The sequence below is a fragment of the Rhinoderma darwinii genome, chromosome 6 (assembly GCF_050947455.1).
Source record: "Rhinoderma darwinii isolate aRhiDar2 chromosome 6, aRhiDar2.hap1, whole genome shotgun sequence".
NCBI lineage: Eukaryota > Metazoa > Chordata > Amphibia > Anura > Rhinodermatidae > Rhinoderma > Rhinoderma darwinii.
Window position 1 is genome coordinate 16,797,410 of NC_134692.1, and position 23,242 is coordinate 16,820,651.

At 37.2% G+C, this 23,242-nt stretch overlaps 1 protein-coding gene across 5 annotated transcripts in view; it reads right to left on the reverse strand.

The window, feature by feature from the left end:
• The window catches only part of LRP1B (LDL receptor related protein 1B), a 1,078,540-nt gene that overhangs the window by 200,579 nt on the left and 854,719 nt on the right, over positions 1-23,242 (reverse strand). For all 5 annotated transcript variants that reach the window (XM_075829239.1, XM_075829241.1, XM_075829238.1 and 2 more), the window contains exons 42-43: positions 12,062-12,251; positions 6,468-6,672 (exon numbers count right to left, since the gene is read on the reverse strand). In XM_075829239.1, the coding sequence (XP_075685354.1) occupies positions 6,468-6,672; positions 12,062-12,251 (395 nt within the window). The remainder of the gene's footprint in view (positions 1-6,467; positions 6,673-12,061; positions 12,252-23,242) is intronic.

The window sequence follows — 23,242 nt, forward strand, 5'->3', positions numbered from 1 at the left end:
GAGGGCACTTCTGACCAGGAGATTCCTTAGGTTTGGTGGCTGTTTGTATGCAAGGAGTGGTAAATCTGGGAATATGTAATTATTATTATTACTAATATTATTACTATGAATATAGTTGTTGCTATTATTATTCTTACTGTTATTATTATTTAATTATGATTATTGCTATTACTATAGTGATTATTGTTATTAGTATTGTAATTATTATTATTACTAATATTATTACTATGAATAAAGTTATTATTTTAATTATTATTAATAATATTATTATTATTGTTATTATTATAGTAGTTGTAGTATTATTATTATTATTATTATTATTAATAATATTATTCATAATGTTTGTTGGCTTTTCTACTATTTCCTAAAATTTGTTTTTATCTAGGGTAATGGAGCTCTTATACAAAAAAGTGGATTTAGCGCAAATGTGATTGCGAGATGGAATAGAGAAAATCTTTTACTGTCTTTATATCCACTTTTTCTAATAGGACCAATATTTGTACCTACTTTGTATTTTTACAGCCGATTGGACTGTGACTAGTGAGTAATTGAGTGAATATAAAAATCAATGCACCTAATGTGTTTAAATGCAACCGACCATATGTACTCCAAGTTACAGTGTCTCCCAAAAATAAAAATTAAAAAAGTGTAGTGAGATATGGTATACTTAAATGAGGGATATTAAAAAAAAAAATGTTTTTATGCTTTTCTCACAGGAAAGATTCATTCTGATGGAAAAAAAAAACTACTAGGAAATAACTTTGCAGTTAAATATCGAATAAAATATTAAGTTACACTCATAAGACAATTTTACACCACACTATAAAGTAAGAAATTCCTGGGCAATTATTACATTTTAATCAATATGAGTTGGATTATGACTTTGTGGCGCTGTGTTTTACGGTAACGGCAGTCATCTATAAAAGAGAGTCATAAAGGAAATAGCCTGTATTTGATGAAAATATTAAACACATGAATAGTCGTGCTAACTACAATATTTGCACATTATATAAATGGAATCAAAAAGCCCTGATGCTTCTTGTCCTTCAATTTTTTTAAACTATAGCAATAAATCAGGGACTAGGCACATAGAATAATACGAAGATCAAGAGATTTATAAAGATCGCCCCAAAGTAACGGAAATATAATACAAATTTAGTGTATATGTCTATGTAGTGACCAAAATAATAAAATAAACAAATCAATAGATAACTGTATGAAAAAAGTAGTTTTTAGCCCACATGGTTACAATAGTGTAGTCAACTACAATACTGTTTCTGCTAAAAAAAACAAAAAAACAAAACAGAATCCTTACGGAACAGAGGCAAAAGGAAACCATTTGCAAAGGAAACATTACCATTGAAATCAATGGTAACACAGACGAAAGCTAAGTTTTCAATTTGTCTTTCCGTTCATGGGTTCCTTTGAAAGAAAAGTCAAACGGAATCCATGAACGGAACCCGACGCTGATGTGAACGAAGCCTAAAACATATTTTTGCAAAAACTTTACTAACTTACTTGAAATTGGATACAAACTTGATAACTTTTTGTTTCAGTCAATTATTCTCATATATAATATGTATAGTATATACAGATGTAGCTAGTCTTTAGCTTGACTCTGATAACTTGCCGCAGCATGATATCACACAACAAAAGTCATTGTAAAAGTCACGATGAAGGATCTTGACTGTGTATTTAAGGTGTTAAAATTCAAGATAAAGACGGCTACATCTGTATGTTTGTTTATCTGTATGTTTATTTACTTATATGTATTGGACATGGCTATGTGCACGGTTTGAAGTCCTTCCAGGCTATATATGTATTTGTTTATTGCTGGTTCCTACCATCCCCAAGAATATGTAGGTTTAGTCCCAGTTCTGGGTGTATGTGCAGCGTAGGTTCCCACCTCATAGAGATCGCCTTGTTATGGCAGGTGGGCTCACACAATTTGATCAAAATGTGTGCTAAGAACAACCCTATTGTAAGTAGATTTAGCAGTAATGCATATTTATTTATATTTAGTAGTTTAGGTGGCATTGGTGTTCGCAGTGTGCTGTCGCCATTGTCTTGTGTGCTATACAAATGTGCAGTCACTGGCGTTCTTGCACCTGTATCACGTTTTGTTTTATTTTGTTGGAATGTGCTGTTCAAACTTTTGTATTGTTTATGTGATTCATAAATGTGGGGTTAGTGACTGCCTCCATTTTTAGATCTTGCACTCCTTCCATTCTGCCTTGGGTGATTTTAATTAGTTTAATGCTGGTTCCTACCATCCCCAAGAATATGTAGGTTTAGTCTCAGTTCTGGGTGTATGTGCAGCATAGGTCCCCACCTCATAGAGGTTGCCTTGTCCTGGCAGGTGGGCTCACAATTTGATAAAAATGTGCACTGAGAACCTCCCTATTGTAAGTAGATTTAGCAGTAATGCATATTTATTTATATTTAGTGGCTTAGGTGACATTGATGTTCGCAGTGTGCTGTCAACATTTTCTTGTGTGCTGTATATATATATATATATATATACATATATATATATATATATATATATATATATATATATATATATATATATATATATATATATATATAGTGAAGAAACTGCTTTTGTAAAAAAAACAAAAAACATTCTCACTCTATATATAGATATAGCCACCATATATATAGATACACAATTACATTTAAAAAAGCAGTTTTCCACTCTAACTGGGACAACCACAGGAGCCCTAGTTACATGGGAATGCAACGCCCTGTAATGACAATAGTCACACAGAACTGATCTAAGTATAAGGATAAGTATCAACAGTGCAAGTCCAATACAATGGATGAAATAAATGTAGTGAAAACAGCAGATAAATGGAGACAATCAATATACATTACATCTCTATGAGCAGTTGAGATAACATGTATCCCCACACGTATGGCTGAGCATGGTGGCTTCCCCAGGGGTCATACAGATGTGTCCTTCCTTACCTTTCTTCTTATTTCAACATATTCTGAGTTGTATGGCGCGAAATGAACAGCTTCGAAAAAAATACGTGATTTTGCGATACTCTGTCATGAAAGTCTATGCTATATGTGTCTATGTGTGGCCCACTAAGGTTGTGATGTGAGTTGCAGCCTGTTAAGGGTTTCGCTAGCATGTCACGATATTGCATTGAATTTGTTTTATGATAAATTGGAGTCCTGAACCAAATTCAAGCAAAGAGATGGGTGGACACATCTGTATATTACACACATATGAGTGGGTAAGCTCCAATATTCTATGTATCCTATTGTATATCCATAGACCATGTTCACACAGGGCAGATACGCTGCATAAACGTACACAGCGTAAAAGTACACAACGTATCCACCCTGGAACTCGCAGGAAATTCCGGTTGAAAAACCACACTAAATTGTGGTGCAGTTTTACGGCGGAATGTCCGCAGCGGAAAACAGCGTTTAAAAAAACCCAAAACAAGCTTACCCCATTTTTGGTAGTCATGGTGACACGTCCCTCTGTCGTCTGTGCAGCCCGGACTTCTGAGATTACGTTTTTTTCTCTGAATCATTTTTATGCAGCGTGTGATGAGATTTGTTCAAATGTCATCCACTTTGCTGCTACTGTATTACGCTGCAGATTTTGCGCAATGAAATGCGTTGCGGAAAATCCACAGTGTCTACACTACGTGTGGACATACCTTTAGGGTCCATTGAAGTTCCAATGCATGGCGATATGCTTGGGGATACATTTGGGCTACAAAGAACATAGCGGGCCCCTACATCACTTTGGTTGGGTATACTAGTTTTCAATCATAGCCTCTGTGATGTCACTACGTCCTATCATATAAAAAAGTCAAGTAGGACACATTTGGAAAAAAAGTGTTATTTTGCCAACAATTTTCCCCAATTCTAGTACGTCAATATCCAACTGGTCTGACATTGAAAAACCTGGGAAAAGTTACTTATGGGTTTTTTTCTGCACATAGAATATATTGCTCATATATTCTAAATTTGGCATGCATTTTTAATAAATTAGACCACGCTCCCAAATTAAAATGATTGGTCGTCCCCTGAGGAATACATACAAAAAAGATTACATCTTCATCTATCTTGCAAACATATTTGTATAGTCTTTTCTAATTCAGCGTAAGTAGACATTTGTCATAAGGAGTGGGTAATTTTTCAAGAGGTGTGAAGGTACAAAGCATTGAGGTGTCCAGCCTTGATAAGTATATTTGAATAGTGCCATAAGTCACTGCGGGAGACAAATTGTTTTTCTGTAATCACAGGTCACAAACATGTTATGAGGTAAGAACGCACAGGAGCCGCTGCGAACAAGAATAATTGGTCAGAGGGTATTGTTCAAAAAATCTTGCTTTTCTAAAAGACTTTCAGTCACTGAATTGTGTTGTACGAAGAGCAAAAACATTTGCGCAGAGTTTTTTTTTTTGCATACACAAGAAATCAAAAGACAGGATGTCAAAACCCAATTTTAAAACACTTTTAAATCTGCACTGATCCGGATCCCTGAATGTTGCAGAACGCAAGGCGGCTATTCGTGATTATTTTTTTATTTTTTTACATAAGACAAAGACATTGTACTCTAAGCCTCGTTCTTGGCAGTGACAGATTTATATTGGGAGATATGCCAATGAGAGTTATCAGAAGTAACTGCATAAAAGAATAATACTTCTATACTTTTCTTTTATTAGCTTTTGTTACATAGAAAATGTGAAATGATAAGGAAAATAAATCTTTTGGAGAGAAAAAACAACAACTTTTTTTGCGAAAACTTTGGGAAGAAAATAACAGGAAAACATTGAATTTTAAGATAATGGGACATCCCGCAGGACTGTCGCTCTTGCTTTATGCCACTGAAAATCCAGTTTTTGTTTTTTTTTTAATCTCTCAATTTTGACCTCTTCAACTGATTTCTAATCCAGATTATTTCTAACCATTCTCCTGCCTTCTCCTACGGTAGTGCATTTATCTGCCTGTAGTTGATCATCTGCCCCGTGACCCAATTTTCTCCAGTGCCACTCAATTACTTTTGACTATGATTTTTCCTCCAATTCTGACTTGACCTTCGACTGCTGTTGACACATAGGCTAAGTGGACGACTATACTTAGTCCTGTTGCCCCTGAACATTGCTTTCTCTGATGAGAGTCCCTACATATTCATTAAAAAAAATAATACCCCCAAAGAACTACCTTGCATCAAAGTAATGAGGCCAGCAGAGTAGCAAGACTCGAACCAGAAAAATGAGGTACTGAGGGCGAATTGTATGGTCCTTTTGTTTGTGTTTTTGCTCTGCGTAGCTTTTGGACAGGGACGGTTCCAAGTATAAATTATTACCAGGCAAAATGGGTGAAGTAGTAACAGTATTGTATAGCTTAGATCGATTTAAGGATCTGATAAGTGTCTGATGGAGACCGATGGAGCAGATTTCCGTAGACCTAATAATTATTTTTATCATATCTTTATGATTTCCTGATACTCTGTCACGAGATGTCATGTGTCTATGTGTGGCCACCTTCAAAGCGGATAGGAATAAACAACATGACACTTCAGGTTCTTTCCTCTGACCAATACCAGACTGGTACTGATACTTGTAAATGGAGATCAGTATGATTGAAATATTTGTTCTGATAGAAAACTTTTCATGATCTACCTAAAATGCTGTGTGACAAGCACCAACTCTACAACATGGAAGAACACAGCGTGGAAACACCTTGCAGTATAAATAATAAAACTCACCCAGGGCTACCAATATTTGCTGCAATATTAAGGTATGTTTGAGGAATGAAATGATCTATTAGATAACGGGAAGTCACAGCAACTACAAGATTTTTCTAATTAATTTGCTGTATGAATCAGAAACACAGTAAGGGCTCATTCAGACGAGCGTGTATCACGTCCGTGTGACGGCCGTTAAAACAACGGTCATTATACGGACTCATGTGTTTCAATGGGGTTGTTTCAATGGAGCGTTTGAAGGGTCCATGAAAAAATAGGACATGTCCTATTTTACTGCATGTCATGCATCCCTCCATAGACTCTAGTCTATGGGGGATTCGTGACAACGTGCCGCGCACGGGTACAACTCGGATGGGCCACCAGTACTTCTAGGCCAAAATAGGCAGATGGCCCACAGTCCCTAGAGTTGGAGTGGGAATATTATAGACTCCAGGCGAAGCAAAATATGTAAAATATCAATGTAAAAATATGCAAAAAGAAAAACATTTAGTAAACAAAGCGTGGCGGTTCAAAAACATCTCATCATAATAATAACTTTACAATAAAATTCTGCCAGACAGATTAATCTCATTAACAACGGGACAATTTTTTTTTCTTTAACTGTATATAACTCCTACAATGAAGCCCTAATGGAGGCCCCAATTAAATATTTTGTCCAGGGGCCTAAAACCTTATATTACATAGAAAATAATATATAGGTCAATATAATTATTATTTTTTTACTTACATATCTGTGTGATCCATCATATTCACATCTCTCTATCTTCCCCAAGCTACCATCAGAGTAGTAGAGTTTCTCGGCAGAGTGATCAATAGTCAGGCCATTCGGAGTAACAATGTCAGTGCTCACAATGACTTGGGCATTTTTCCCAGAAAGGGTGGACCTCATGATACTTGGGTGTTGTTCATTCCAGTTAGTCCAAAACATTAAACTGAAAATGAAAATAGAAGAACATTTAAATGTGAACTGGAAATATCAGATTTAATTTGGACACATTAATTTTACAGAGACTTATAAAATGTAAATAAAGAGGAATCAAGAACCGCACTTGGCAATACATACTTAGGGTATGAGAATCGAGAGGCGTGAAAGAAAAAATAATACATTCAATTTTTACCAATTTTATATGTGTATTATTTTGTGGCCAGGGCCAAATCTATCTGTATTAATGATAGATGTAAAAGTTGTCCAATTTAATAACCTATAGAAATTCTGATAGTTACATCACATCAGTTTCTCGGTCGCCTAGCCACGCTACCAGTATATCATATTGACCCTATACAAAAAGTGTATTTAATTTTTTTAAGGGATAATCTTAACTGAAATGGAATAGTTTAGCTCATAAATAAATGGATTAATATGCTATAATACCATGAAAAAATATGGTTTCTTCTCTACTCCGCTTTTTGGTCATAATTTCTATACTGTAAGTAGAAAGCTGAACATCAATCTCGATAGTTTGTAATAAACAGTTCTGCCGGTTTTCTCGGGTATTCTTATGTTTTCAATAGTTTCAACAAGTATGAGCAAAGGATTGACCAGTTGCCTAACCAACCTTGTAGGTCATTGGTGGTCAACATGACATCTTAAAGGGGCCTCATTTGTGGCCTATAGATCCATCAAAGGGCAATAGATTACATTCAGTCAGGGCTGGGTCAATGGGTAGGCATACAAACGTTTGATTATTTTTACACAGCTATATTTTTGGGTATTGTTTTCTCTATCAATTAAATTTCACAAGTAAGGACTCAAATATTTTTTTTTCAAAAACAGGTCTTCCGAGATGTTTTCATTTGTGCCAAAATACATGGAACACAGACAACACAGAGCACAGGCAAATATAAAATCCCATATGTAGTGTAGATATATATATATATATATATATATATATATAAACATAAATACAACAAAAGTTTTTAGGGTGAGAAAGATACTACAGCGTGCCCCTAACAGAGACGAAAACAGAAGAGTTCTTCTTTATGGTTGAGCGGAGAACTCAACATACTGTACAGGCGCGCTGATGGGCAACTGTGCAAAATTAATTTGCCTTTCCCTGGGGACCGTACATGAAGCCGATGAGTGCTGTATGTGGGCCCTGGGCCACGAGTGGGGCATTACTGTTGCAGGTGCTATTCATATCAGTGTAAATTGACAAAGACATGCATTGGAGCATTAAAAAAAAAATGCCTGTAAAGGCGGACAAGGCTAGGGTTGTTACATTTTTAGACCTCCTTTGCATGAGTTTAACTCTTTAGCACTAGTAAGTGAAGTATGAGATTGTATTTGTGTGGTGGTACAATATAACAAAGATAAAACTATAATGTTTTGCGGTAGAAGTGTGTCGAGTTTTCCTGGTCTGAGTAGAAGACCTAGTGATTATAAGCATTGTGGACCCAAAAAACAAATGTCCTTAAAGGGATTGCCGGCATTGAACAATTTCCTCTTGTTACAAGCATTCCCTGAAAATAGGATAACCAAAGGATGTCCCCAGCAATCAATTGTAATCTGCAGGGTAATCCGGCATTAAGTGTTCAATTCCCCTGCAGCACCACCACAGGTCAAAAGGAGCATTACATGTTGCCCATTAAAATCAATTGGCTGTACAGATACGTTGGGTCCTCCAAAGAGAAATTCTCTTTGTAAGTGATCTCTGCTAAGTCTAATGGATGGAGGTCCAGAATTAGGAATTCCTATTTATTAACTCAAAATGTCCAAGTTAGGATATGAAAATGGATTTTCCAAACAGGATAGTCCCATTAAGAATGTTTCTTAGTTTCAGCTAATATGAGAGCCAAACCATGAATATGAGAATACAGGGTATGAATTCGTTAGATGCTAGTAATATCCCATGATGATCTTCATGGCTCAGAGACGTCATTTCCTACTGAATTGCAAACCATTGCCATGTATGCTTATCCTTGACGGGTCCATCTAAAATATTAAGAATGACTGAGAACGTTTTTAATTTATGATTTTGTCAGGACGTTGCACATGGTGCTATTTGTTTCATCCTCATGAGTATAAAGAGCGCTGTGCTGTATGTTACATAATGAATGACCCTTAAACTTCACATTTATTTTACTGCCAAGAATAACATTAGACTAAATGAAGAGATGTTTTGCTTGAACAGATTGACATGATTAGTATTTGACAAACACATGGCTCTTCTGTACATGATAAAAGTGACAACGGATCATTAGGCTTTAAACTAATAACACAAAAGAGCTGACATGGCCACTGGGAAACCCTTAAAGAATTGATGCAACTTGAATTCCGTGCCGACATTTCCCGATATCTGTCTTTTTCCCAGTTCCTACTCATTTATGGTAAGTACATTTCATTGACTATACAGTAAATATTCACATTTGAATCTCCTCTATGTAAAGCTCACTGAGATGTATATTTATTAGCATGCTTTGAAGTGGAAACAGGGAAAAATGGATATGCTAATAAATAAAATCCAAAACTGGTCACACGTAAAAATTCTTCCTCAACGCATTAAATTCCATATTATAAGGTACATTATTTCTTAATTTTTTTGTACAGGCGGTAGTATCAAACAATCCGTCCGCAATTTTGAGGCCTAAATACATATAGGGGAGGACAGTGTAACATTACCTTCTGTCTCGTTCAGGCAAGTGGCATGACGGAGAAACTTACTTGGCGTGGCGGTCGCCTAAGCCACTCATTGCTCTAAGTGACGGCTCTAGCGGCCAATCAGGAGACAGCTAGACCCGTCACTCTAGCAGAGGGGAGGGGATGGCAGCGTGCTGTGAGGAAAGCCAAGCAGCACTTACACATCCAGTGCCTGCCTCATAGGTACTTGCGACTGCTGTGACGGGGAAATAAAACATTGCAACTTACATGACTGAGACAAAAGTAATAATTACATTGCCATCCCCCGTATTGCACTGTAAGCAGTTTTGGGGCTTAATTTTAAAGTAGTTATTCGTAGTACATGGGAGCAGTATTATAGTAGTTATATTCTTGTATATAGGAGCAGTATTATAGTAGTTATATTCTTGTATATAGGAGCAGTATTATAGTAGTTATATTCTTGTATATGGGGGCAGTATTATAGTAGTTATATTCTTGTATATAGGAGCAGTATTATAGTAGTTATATTCTTGTATATAGGAGCAGTATTATAGTAGTTATATTCTTGTATATAGGAGGCAGTATTATAGTAGTTATATTCTTGTACATAGGGGGCAGTATTATAGTAGTTATATTCTTGTATATGGGGGCAGTATTATAGTAGTTATATTCTTGTACATAGGGGCAGTATTATAGTAGTTATATTCTTGTATATAGGGGGCAGTATTATAGTAGTTATATTCTTGTACATAGGGGCAGTATTATAGTAGTTATATTCTTGTATATAGGGGGCAGTATTATAGTAGTTATATTCTTGTATATAGGAGCAGTATTATAGTAGTTATATTCTTGTATATAGGGGCAGTATTATAGTAGTTATATTCTTGTACATAGGAGGCAGTATTATAGTAGTTATATTCTTGTATATAGGGACAGTATTATAGTAGTTATATTCTTGTATATAGGGGGCAGTATTATAGTAGTTATATTCTTGTATATAGGGGGCAGTATTATAGTAGTTATATTCTTGTATATAGGGGGCGGTATTATAGTAGTTATATTCTTGTATATAGGGGGCAGTATTATAGTAGTTATACTCTTGTATATAGGGAGCAGTATTATAGTAGTTATATTCTTGTATATAGGAGCAGTATTATACTAGTTATATTCTTGTACATAGGGGGCAGTATTATACTAGTTATATTCTTGTCCATAGGAGAGGATAGACGTGTGCTTGTGAGCTCCCTGTTAGGACTATGCATGGCTTCTGACCCAGGTGGAGGGGAGGGGTCCTGGGCTGATGATCCTGGGAAAGCCCAGAGTCTGTAACTACTATAATACTGCCCATATATACAAGAATATAACTACTATAATACTGCCCCTATATACAAGAATATAACTATTATAATACTGCCCCCTATATACAAGAATATAACTACTCTAATACTGCCCCCTATATATAAGAATATAACTACTATAATACTGCCCCTATATACAAGAATATAACTACTATAATACTGCCCCCTATATACAAGAATATAACTAGTATAATACTGCCCCCTATGTACAAGAATATAACTAGTATAATACTGCTCCTATATACAAGAATATAACTACTATAATACTGCCCCCTATATACAAGAATATAACTACTATAATACTGCCCCCTATATACAAGAATATAACTACTATAATACCGCCCCCTAGTAGTTATATTCTTGTATATAGGGGCAGTATTATAGTAGTTATATTCTTGTATATAGGGGGCAGTATTATAGTAGTTATATTCTTATATATAGGGGGCAGTATTCTAGTAGTTATATTCTTGTATATAGGGGGCAGTATTATAGTAGTTATATTCTTGTATATAGGGGCAGTATTATAGTAGTTATATTCTTATATATAGGGGGCAGTATTATAGTAGTTATATTCTTGTATATAGGGGCAGTATTATAGTAGTTATATTCTTGTATATAGGGGCAGTATTATAGTAGTTATATTCTTGTATATATGGGCAGTATTATAGTAGTTACATTCTTGTATATAGGGGGAAGTAATATAGTAGTTATATTCTTGTATATAGGGGCAGTATTATAGTAGTTACATTCTTGTATATAGGGGAAAGTAATATAGTAGTTATATTCTTGTATATAGGAGGCAGTATTATAGTAGTTTTATTCATGACCAAATGGATTAAGTTATAATAATTGTGCTGGTGTAATAAAGCTGTTAAAGTGTTGTTTCTTTTCCAGAAACAGCACCACACATGGGCTGTGCTTAGTATTGCAGCTCAGTCCCATTTATTTAATACAGGTTAAAAATTAATGTAATAAAAGACATTGCGGTAGTTTTGTCCAATAAATATGCAATGGTTCTAGCAATCTGCTACATAGTTCTTCTACCATTTTTCATGTACTTCAAGCAAGCATATTTTTCCTTTCTATAACAGATTATACAAGGTCAATTCAAAGTATGGATTCAAAACAGAAGTAGGAAACAAGACATAAGGCTTAAGAGAACGTAAATAACTGTCCCTCTTCAACTCCTGGCAGATGTTAATTGGCCGACATCTATAAATATGCATTCTCTAGAAAAAAGGTTAAGTGTAAATATCCTTTAAATTCCTCCTGTATCTGGAGAAACATCTGTCTGAAGAAACAATAAAGCACTACAGCTTAAATTGTAAGGCATAAATTACATAAGATCTGAAATCATTTGCATACTTTTGGCATTCATCGAGTGCTAGAACATGGGGGTGGTCATCCTCAGACATGGTGATAACAGCCTGTCTGTTAAAGGCCCCTCTCCGACTCTGGTCTACAGTATGGCGCGTGATGGATGAGGTAGTGGAGCTTGTCCAGTAGAGAGTATCCCAGGCTCGGTGATAAGCCAGACCTTCCACAGAGCCCACATCTGTCAAATAAACACCACAGAAAAATTAGATTACCTCGTGCTGTTAAACAACCTTAGGAAGCCTTGTAATATTTCATTCATAATATCTCTATTTGGTCTCAACATTGCCAAAAATTCTAAAATACAGACATTTAACTACTAAATTGAAAAAAACAACAATAAATTACATCAAGTGACGTCAATTCTGTAAGTTTTCTGAAATTTTAGATTGTATACATAAAAATATACCTATTAACAAATATGGATTGATAGGCATTTGTGGTATATGGGTTGTTGCAGATTGTGTTGATTAATTTGTACGATCTTTTTCACAAATTTTTGGTTTTACTACTCTTTTACCTGACAAAAATTAGTTGCTTCAATACATGAAAGATTTTCACTCTGTTATTTTAATAAACTTTAATTTTCTTTCTCCATGCTTGCGGAGTGGACGGGCTCTTCCTGGTGTGATGTATGAACTGTGCTGTGTGCTCTGACCAATCAGATTCCCATACCCCTGCTTCTCTTCCTCCCTTTTTTGTAGTCTCCCACACAGACTGAGACAGAGTGACTGAAACATGATCCTCCCTCCTCACTCTTCCCCTCTCACAGCATGAGCCTTACATAGACACTTAGGGAGAGATACTGCTGCTGCATCCCCCTCCTCCCAGTCTGGTATTTATGGTTTCACTGTAGATAGATTTTTTTGGGTAATTGAACAGGTTCCTGAAAGATTTACAGTGGGCTTTCAGACATGGAAATCGGCTGATGGAAGGTGAGGAAGATGCCACTTTTCCCTAATAAAATGTGCAGTCAAACCTCACCAAAAGACCACTTTATTTTAAAGACCCTTTTATTCAGATCAGATTTCTTGTGACAAATATAAGTACTATCATGTATTATGCATACTGGCAATCTTCAATGAGTGGACCAACCCCCTAGAGGACCATTTCTCAATTCAATTTTGGTTGGTCTTCTCAAAGAGGCTTTATTTTAGTTCAAAGTTTAAGTATTTACATACTACTAAATAATGCAAAAAAATTATAGCAATTCAGATATACATAAAATGGCATCTTATTTGCATTTATTTTCTTATATTAACACGTGCAGATACTTAAATAATAATTTGCTGCCAGTATTTTAATATCATCAACTTTAACCGTTCTTGAGAAACTGCATTAGATTCCAGAATATTAATAACGCAAAGGAGAACATTTCTCAAAAGGTCTTCCTTTTTGTTTTGCAACTAAAACACCTGACATTTATTAATATGATGACACAGGAGGGCAGAACTTAACACAAATTTGTTATCTTAGCACTTATTCTGAAAGCATATCCACAAAGTAAGTGACCTTCATTTCAACAGTTCATAACTGTATGAGCAAGTCCAAGACCTGAATGTATCTGTGAAGTACAGATTCATTATTCCTGACACTTCCTAAACCTTTCTTACAAAATGACTTTGACAGATTTTCCTCCGCTTATACTTTCATGCCAAGTCAGCAAGAAGCCACTTGTTCCACCACAGAGATGAAACAGATGTTACTTCATCGTATGGATGATGTATATTCTTTGATACTGTAATTCGAATAAAAACGACAGTATCCACTCTATTTTCCAAGTTTGAGAAAATCAAAAGTATTCCAAAAATGAATCAAAAAGTAGTAACATAATATTTATGTGTAAATAAAACACCTGCCTTTTATAAATACTCATACTCTACCCCTCCATTTCCTTTTTAGCTATATCACACCTTTTTTTTTTTGCCGCTCATTATAATTAACTATTATGGTAAAATATAAATGTGCATTGTGTAGAGGGAAAAATCTTCTTTAGTCAGGTAATTATCAGAGGTGGATCTCTTCAGGTCAGTCTCCTTTGAACTTAGATCATCTAAATGATGTCCTATTGATGTTGTTCTAGTTTTTTACATTGTACCCACCAATAGGTCATCCAACAGCCCATCAGGAAAACATAGCAGAGAGCCCCACATTCCTGGTGAAATTGGACCCTATTTCTGCTGATAAGCTAAGTGGACTCACGGGAAGAAGTTATATTTTATATTTTACAGACTCCTTTTTAGCCTATTGGGTTTATTTAGCTCGGCTTTTTAGAGCATTATACAGATGCCCTGATCTAAAAGTGATGCGTTCTCTTTATACAAGGCTGTGAATGAAGCTAGATCTCTGGCTACATATTTGCATAACCAAATTGGACAAAATCCAGATACTAGTATGGGAATCATCCATTTTTAGTGACCATTGGTCACCTTCTGAGCATATTTGTCATTCTGCTAATGGCTCTTTAGAAGTTTATCACACAAAAAAAAACCAAAAAGAAACCCAATAAATTCTGTATTGATCTACAACTCAAAAAAGTTTGGGAAATAACCCATTGATCTTAAAGAGAATATCAAAACAAACTGAGAACAATGGAAACAATTTTTGTCTAGGAGTTTAAAAAAAAATTCTATATGGATAAAAACATAAGTTAGGACACTAATATAAATGCATATGGATTTTATATAGGGGAGTTGCCCATTTGGTTCCCATATCTTTTAGTGGTGGAGAACTGGTACTTGGCACCAACATGTATTACATTGACATCATCCGTTAAATGGGTGTCGTTTAATATATTTCTCAGGTGAAATATGTGGCCATAGCTAATCACCATGGGTTTCAGCAGGAAGACATGCGCAGATCGGCTAATTTTTGGTTGACGTTGATTCAAGGCTGGCTTGTCCAAATGGGACAACTTCTTATCTGTCATCAAAACAATTCTCTTGAAATCCGGAAAGCTCTAAGATGCTCTAATAATACTGACTTAGCAGGTGCAATAATGTCCCTAATGTGACTTGTTGCATGAGATTTAATGGCGGAGCTTACCAGGTGATAATTTGGTCCAACTGCTGTGACGGATGCACTTTTTGGCATATAAACTTTGTGGTGGGAAGTTTTAAGTGGCTGTTATTGCACCCACTAGATCATTGTTATTAGGCCATTTAAAAGTTGTTCTAATTTAAAGAGAATTTAAGTGGAAATATATCAGGCTAGGAACAAGTTTGCAGTTGTTTGTATTATGATCACGATGGATCCTTTTATTTAATTTTTTTTACTAAGAACAAAGGGAGAAGGATTGAAATCCTGATGGAAATGGAAGTCAAATGTTCGTAGTGTTTCAGCTATTGGTCATTCAATTTAGATCAATTGCAGACCAAAAATTCCCACAGCAAACAAAGTGTGGACCCGACCTTAGTGTCATTAGATAGATTCTGACAAATATCTAGCATTGTCTAAATGAATGCAAAGCTCATATTAAATTGAATTAATAAACCGCATATTCACCTGCTCCGACATCTCCAGTTACATCGGTAATGGGGTCTAGACCAGCTGATTAAATATCTACACAACACAAGACAATATCTTATGATATACAGAGGCGATGCAAGAGTGATCGCATCATTACACTGCCAAATACCATCTATCACTTTTACTGAATTTAACGAAGATGTATTACGTCCTAAAGGAGAGATGCAAGCTATAAATATATTCATTCTGATCTTCATCTGACTTTCCCCTAGAATAGACATGCAACAAATCAATAATTGAAGAACACACACTTCTGATCCTTTGTTATAAATGATTTTAGGAAAAGAAATCTGTTTGGTATAATGACAAAAGAGAAAGTGTTAGTAGGAGATGAAACAGCTGTAGATGGAAGCTTACAACAAAGAGGCTTCTGCTGAGGGGAGTACAACTTCTTTGGCTTGTAGCTTATAGACAAAAAGTTTTCAAAATCTTTTTCATGAAGAATAGGTGGTGTTTAAAGGATGAGCTACTTCCAGTCAAAACAGAGAAAGTAGATCAAATTGGTCATCAAGCTATTGTGAGCTAAGATGTCAAGGTCAAGTAAGAGTGCAGGATTGGCACACAGATTAGCGGCAGCAGTCTGTAGCGTAAGGCAGAGACGTAGTCAGGAAACAATTCAAGTTCGGTACACTGATAAGTGGCTACAGTTTGTAACTTAAGGACAGGACGTGGTTAGAAAACAAGCAAAGTGCAGTACACAGATTAGCAGCAACAGTTTATAGCCTAAGGCTGAGATGTGGTCAGAAAACTATCCACGTTTGGTACACAAATAAGCAGCAATAGTATATAGAGTAAGGCAGCAAATAATTAGACTAGAGGCAGGGATTTCAATAGTCTGGAAAGAAGGAAGTGCAAGTGAAAAGGCATATAGGGGAATCCAAAAGGGTGAGACTAATCAGGTACTCAAGGCGTGGAATCTCAAGTGGCAAGAATCAAGAGAAACTAGACAATGGATCAGCATTGACTCACCAGTCGCTCAATGAGTAAAATCACTGCCTGGGACACAGGAGATTCTGGGCTTAAATCCTGACATTAGAAAGTATAAGTGGACTTACCATACACATGATGCTACACATCAGGATAGAAAATAGAGGTAATAATGCTAGAGGGCCCCCCAAGGAGCATATAAAAGTATTACGACAGTTGGAGGGGCCAGATTTTGCATTAGGGCCTAGAATCTTGAAGCTACACCTACAATAACCTATACAGTGCCATTCAAGTTAGAAAGGATTTTTAAATTACAAAATAACTGTACAGTGAACCCTCAAGTTACAATGGCCACAGGTTACAATATTTTCAACATACAATGGTCTTTACTGGGCGATTGTAACTTAAAACCACATGCGATATATAATGCCACTGACACTGATGCTATTAACTGCAAGATCCATGGGCATTTCACTGGTAAATACCTGTCTTACTAAAGTGCATGCTGTTTAGTAGCGCCTATCTACAGTACAGTACTACATGTCCTGTACTGCTCTCTACCTGTACTACATGTCCTGTACTGCTGTCTACCTGTACTACATGTCCTGTACTGCTGTCTACCTGTACTACATGTCCTGTACTGCTGTCTACCTGTACTACATGTTCTGTGCTGCTGTCTACCTGTACTACATGTCCTGTACTGCTATCTACCTGTACTACATGTTCTGTACTGCTGTCTACCTGTACTACATATCCTGTATGCTATCTACCTGTACTACATGTTCTGTACTACATGTCCTGTACTGCTGTCTACCTGTAGTACATGTCCTGTACTTCAGTCTACCTGTAGTACATGTCCTATACTGCTGTCTACCCGTACTACATGTTCTGTACTGCTGTCTACCTGTACTACATGTTCTGTATGTTATCTACCTGTACTACATGTTCTGTATGTTATCTACCTGTACTACATGATCTGTACTGCTGTCTACCTGTACTACATGTTCTGTGCTGCTGTCTACCTGTACTGCATGTCCTGTTCTGCTGTCTACCTGTACTACATGTACTGCTATCTACCTGTACTACATGTTCTGTGCTGCTGTCTACCTGTACTGCATGTCCTGCACTTCTATCTACCTGTACTACATGTTCTGTACTGCCGTCTACCTGTACTACATGCACTGCTAACTACCTGAACTACATATACTATACTGCTATCTACCTGTACTAAATGTTCTGTACTGCTATCTACCTGTACTAAATTTTCTGTACTGTTATCTACCTGTACTAAATGTTCTGTACTTCTATCTACCTATACCACATGTTCTGTACTGCTATCTACCTGTACTACATGTACTGTACTACTTACTACCTGTACTACATACTATTTATTGCTACCTGCCTGTACTAAATGTTCTGTACTGCTATCCACTTGTACTATATATACTTGACTGCTATCTACCTGTACTACATGTACTGTATGGCTGCCTACCTGTATGACATGTTCTGTATTGATATCTACCTGTGCAACATGTACTGTACTGTTGTCTACCTGTACGATATGTACGATACCACTCTCTACCTATACTACTTGTTTTGTACTGCTATCTACCTGTGCTACATGTACTGTACTGCTATCTACCTGCACTACATGTACTGTACTGCTATCTACCTGTACTACATGCACAGTACTGTTATCTACCTCTTTGACATGTTCTGTACTGCTATCTACCTGTACTACATGTACTGTACTTTTATCTACCTGTACGATATGTACGATACCACTCTCTACCTATACTACTTGTTCTGTACTGTTATCTACCTGTACTTCATGTTCTTTACTGCTATCTACCTGCACTACATATACTGTACTGCTATCTACCTGTACTACATGTTCTGTACTGCTATCTACCTGTGCTACATATTCTGTACTGCTATCTACCTGTGCTACATGTTCTGTACTGCTATCTACCTGTACTAAATGTTCTGTTCTGCTACTGTATCTAACTGTGCCAGGATGAGATACTCCTTTGGACAACAGGTGACGGTGGCTCCATGTTATTCTTTTAATGCACTATGTGCTGTACATATCCCTGAAGAACTCCTGTCCTCATCATATAAAGTGAGCTCTCTCTCTGACTTTTATATATAAGGACTTGCTTTGTCTGTATTAGTCATCTGCTTATTTGACTTTAATATTAATTTATTTGTATTTTGGGAAGACATTTAGCCAGCTTCATGACTCTCTGTCTGTCACTAAATGATAATATTCCGGTTTACATCCAGAGGCTGGGAAGCCGTACAGACCTACTCCAACTCAAACATATACATTGTAACTAGAGATGAGCGAACCGGGACAACCGAACCCGGTTTCTGTCCGAACATCAGGAAAAGTTCGGTTCGCAGCGAATCCGAACTTCACCGGGTTCGTCCGAACCCGTTTTGACCGAACCAAAAATATTATACAAATCGGCAGCCACTCCTGTCCTCAATAACACCTTCACATGATTGGCAAGTCACCACGTAATGGTAAGAGCAGAGTTCACAGCAGCACAGAGTATTTCAGGAGATGAGCGTGCGGATCTTGTGCGGGGTGGTGACTTGCCAATCATGTGAAGGTGTTATTGAGGACAGGAGTGGAGGAGAGGTAACAGAATGAGCTACGTAATGGTAAGAGCAGAGTTCACAGCAGCACAGAGTATTTCAGGAGAGGAGCGTGCAGATTCTGTGCTGCTGTGAACTCTGCTCTTACCATTACGTAGCTCTCAGTCTGTTACCTCTCCTCCACTCCTGTCCTCAATAACACCTTCACATGATTGGAAAGTCACCACCCCGCACAAGATCTGCACGCTCATCTCCTGAAATACTCTGTGCTGCTGTGAACTCTGCTCTTACCATTACGTGGTGACTTGCCAATCATGTGAAGGCGTAATTAAGGACAGGTGTGGAGGAGAGGTAACAGACTGAGAGCTACGTAATGGTAAGAGCAGAGTTCACAGCAGCACTGAATCTGCACGCTCCTCTCCTGAAATACTCTGTGCTGCTGTGAACTCTGCTCTTACCATTACGTGGTGACTTGCCAATCATGTGAAGGTGTTATTGAGGACAGAAGTGGAGGAGAGGTAACAGACTGAGAGCTACGTAATGGTAAGAGCAGTTCACAGCAGCACTGAATCTGCACGCTCCTCTCCTGAAATACTCTGTGCTGCCTTAAACTCTGTGGACAGGTCAGGATCCTGTTTCTTTTAAATGCTGCACTGTAGCGCAGCCTTATATAGTGGATCGAGCGGGTTCCCCAGCAGCATTTAAAAGAAACAGGATCCTGACCTGTCCACAGAGTTTAAGGCAGCGCAGCACAGAGTATTTCAGGAGAGGAGTGTGGTCACGTTGGATGAAGCGTCATCCCTGGAGGCCGGCCTTCTGACGTCATCCTGACGTGCGTGACCGCCACTAAAGCCTGTGATTGACTGCAGCGGCGACATGGATGAAACGTCATCGCTGGAGGCCGGACAGGAGGAATGTAAGTATGAATGTATTTATTTATTTTTTTATTACATTAAAATAGTATTTTCCGTGCGCCGAGCATGTACTGTCAAGGTTGCTGAAAGAGTTAGTGCAGCCCATTAACTCTTTCAGCACCCTGGACAGTACCATGCTCGGCGCACAGAAATTACAGGTTCGGTCGGAACTAGTTCGGTCCGAATCAAACTTTTTCGTGAAATTCGGCGAACTAGCCGAACCGAACATTTCATAAGTTCGCTCATCTTTAATTGTATCCTATGTAATCCTCTGTAAGCAAAATACATCAGCACCACAACTCTTTCTCCAGTCCTGAGGGTTTGCTACACTGTACCGCTGTATATAAAGGTTACCAGACTGGAGTCCATTTTATTTACAACACAGAAGATGGCATACAATTGTATCCACCTCAAAAGGTCTGTACAGGTATTGAACTCCTGTATCTATAAAATAATTCTCCCATTCACTCTAAGCAAGATGGGATCTTAAAGACAACGAGGAAGCAAGAATGCAAGTATAATAATAATGTGCAGAACTTTTTATTATATAATGATTAATGAAGTTGACTCCTCATAGACATTGGTGGCGTATCGCTCGGATAGGCCCCCAATGTCCAATCCATGGGGGTCTGACCATTGTGACCCTGCGGATCGTTATAACAAAGTGGTAGTGCTAGGAATAGGAAAGTGGCATGCCACTTTTTCTCTTGTCTGTAACGCATAGAAAGCCATTAACTATAAAGGCCACTTTACATAGTAAATGTCTAAGCTTACAACAGTCGGACCCACGACAATCAGACAATGCTGGCATATCCTAGCAAAATGACATCAATGACTATGATGAGCAAACCCCTATTAATCCTATACAACTGGACAACCCCTCTAACTGTATGGTGTGAATGGGGCTTGCCAATTATTTTTGATTATGATTAACTTAACAGAAAATATCCAGAAACTTGATGATATTAACAGAGTAACCTCTTCCAGAGTGTTTTTTTACAGATAGATAGATAGATAGATAGATAGATAGATAGATAGATAGATAGATAGATAGATAGATAGATAGATAGATAGATAGATATCAGATAGATATCAGATAGATAGATAGATAGATAGATAGATAGATAGATAGATAGATAGATAGATAGATAGATAGATAGATAGATAGATAGATAGATAGATAGATAGATAGATAGATAGATAATATGTTGCTAGTAAAAAAACAGCACCATCATTCTGTATATATAATACATTGTGTCCTTTCTATTGTTCACATTCATAGACACTTGCACATTCTTGGAGAGATGTGGCCCCTGGAGCATCAGGGAAATAACATCCCCCTTTCTATATTATGACTCAGTATTGACTTTTCGGGGCTTCTGCCACAAATCACTAATTACCTTATTGCAGCTGAAGTGTATTGTCATGCCACAAAGAATTAATTAAAGCTTTGATGGTACAATTAGTGTTAAGTACATATTGTAAAGGCATCTTCCTTCATGTTTTATAGCTTTTAGGATGGGCCACTGCAGAGTCCCTGTCATCAATTACAATAAAATTATGGGATTCTTCGCTGACACAGCAATCGCCCCTCCTCTGATTGGCTTGTTCTACCAAGTGAAAAATGCTTCAAACAAGACGAGTTTAATTGTACAAGCTGAAGGAAAAAGAAGAAATGCAAAGACATTTGTATAGTATATGGGTGTTTAAGCATGCCATGCCTCATCCTGCCTGTGTATAAACCCCTTCATTAAGCTTCATATCGATTGCATGGTTTAATGGAAATATATGGAATTCTATTTATTAATAAGGAACACAGGTAAGAACACGACTTGTGTTGGGCTTTGACTTCATCAGCTTTACCATCACGACTGCAATAAACTTGGCAGTTGTTCAATTGCTACTGCTACAACATGAGGACTTGCCGGCCGAGTCGCAGTAAAAAATACACAACTTCTGCAAAAATCTCCCGGCATGACCTGATAAATGATCAGAGCACGATGGGGCAATTGTACTACACGCACCATCAGCCAGTTTAGCCTTCTCACTGCACAGGGCGAGCATACACAGTGTAAACAAGCTCATAGCGCCACCTAGTCAAAGCCAAACGTACGCAGAAGACTATCCTCATAAATTATAAATATATAAAATATATAATCATCATATATATATATATATATATATATATATATACACAGCACACAAGAAAATGGCGACAGCACACTGCGAACACTAATGCCACGCTAAATATAAATAAATATGCATTACTGCAAAATATTTTTACAATAGGAAGTTTCTTAGCACACATTTTGATCAAATTGTGTGAGCCCACCTGCCACAACAAGGCGACCTCTATATATAATTGGAACCATATGAAAACGGGAAGAGACACGACAGTTATGTGGGATGAGCAGAAGGACCATTTTGCTCAATTCAGACTGCAAGAGCATCGGAGGAACAGGAGTCAGAAAATATAAAAAGACATCATATGGTAAGTCGAAATAGGCATTGGGTAATATGTTTTAATAAGTTGGCAGTGTACTGGGCTTTTGGGGAAAAAAAAACATATTCTGGTCTATCGGTTCTAATTCAGACCCCAAAAGGAATTTAGACCCCAGACCATACCCCTAATTGTATTAAAACCCAAGATCAGACATCTATATCAGTCCCACGATCTGACACCTAAATCATACCCTAGACCCCTAAATTAACCAGACCCAAGATCAGACTCCTAAATCAAACCCCAGACCAGACAAGATATATCAGACAAAAAGAAAAAAGGAAAAACAACAGGTATTAACTTTAATTATCTTTGTGACCCCTATAATTAGGTCACTGCATGAGAATCTACCTATGGTAGGCTGTGGTATGCTACTAATGCAGTTAAAAAGCGGGGACACACAAGAAGGAGCGCTTTCTCAGAGAGAAATAGAGCAGGAAGCTGCTCTCAAGATGGCTGACAAAATAAAAACCAACATGACGCTATTATGGTAACTCTGACAAGATGGAATAGATGGTGTTACTATATGACACTACCATATGGTGCAAGTTTGACCTATTATTTGAAAAGTGTTATGGTTGTGTTTATCTTAATTTTCCGCCTTCAAAAACAGTTTTGTCCTCCACTGATCATGATCTCTCCCCATGAATGTGCCCACATTAGGCTAGGGCTATATGGCAGAATTTGCCACAGTACTGA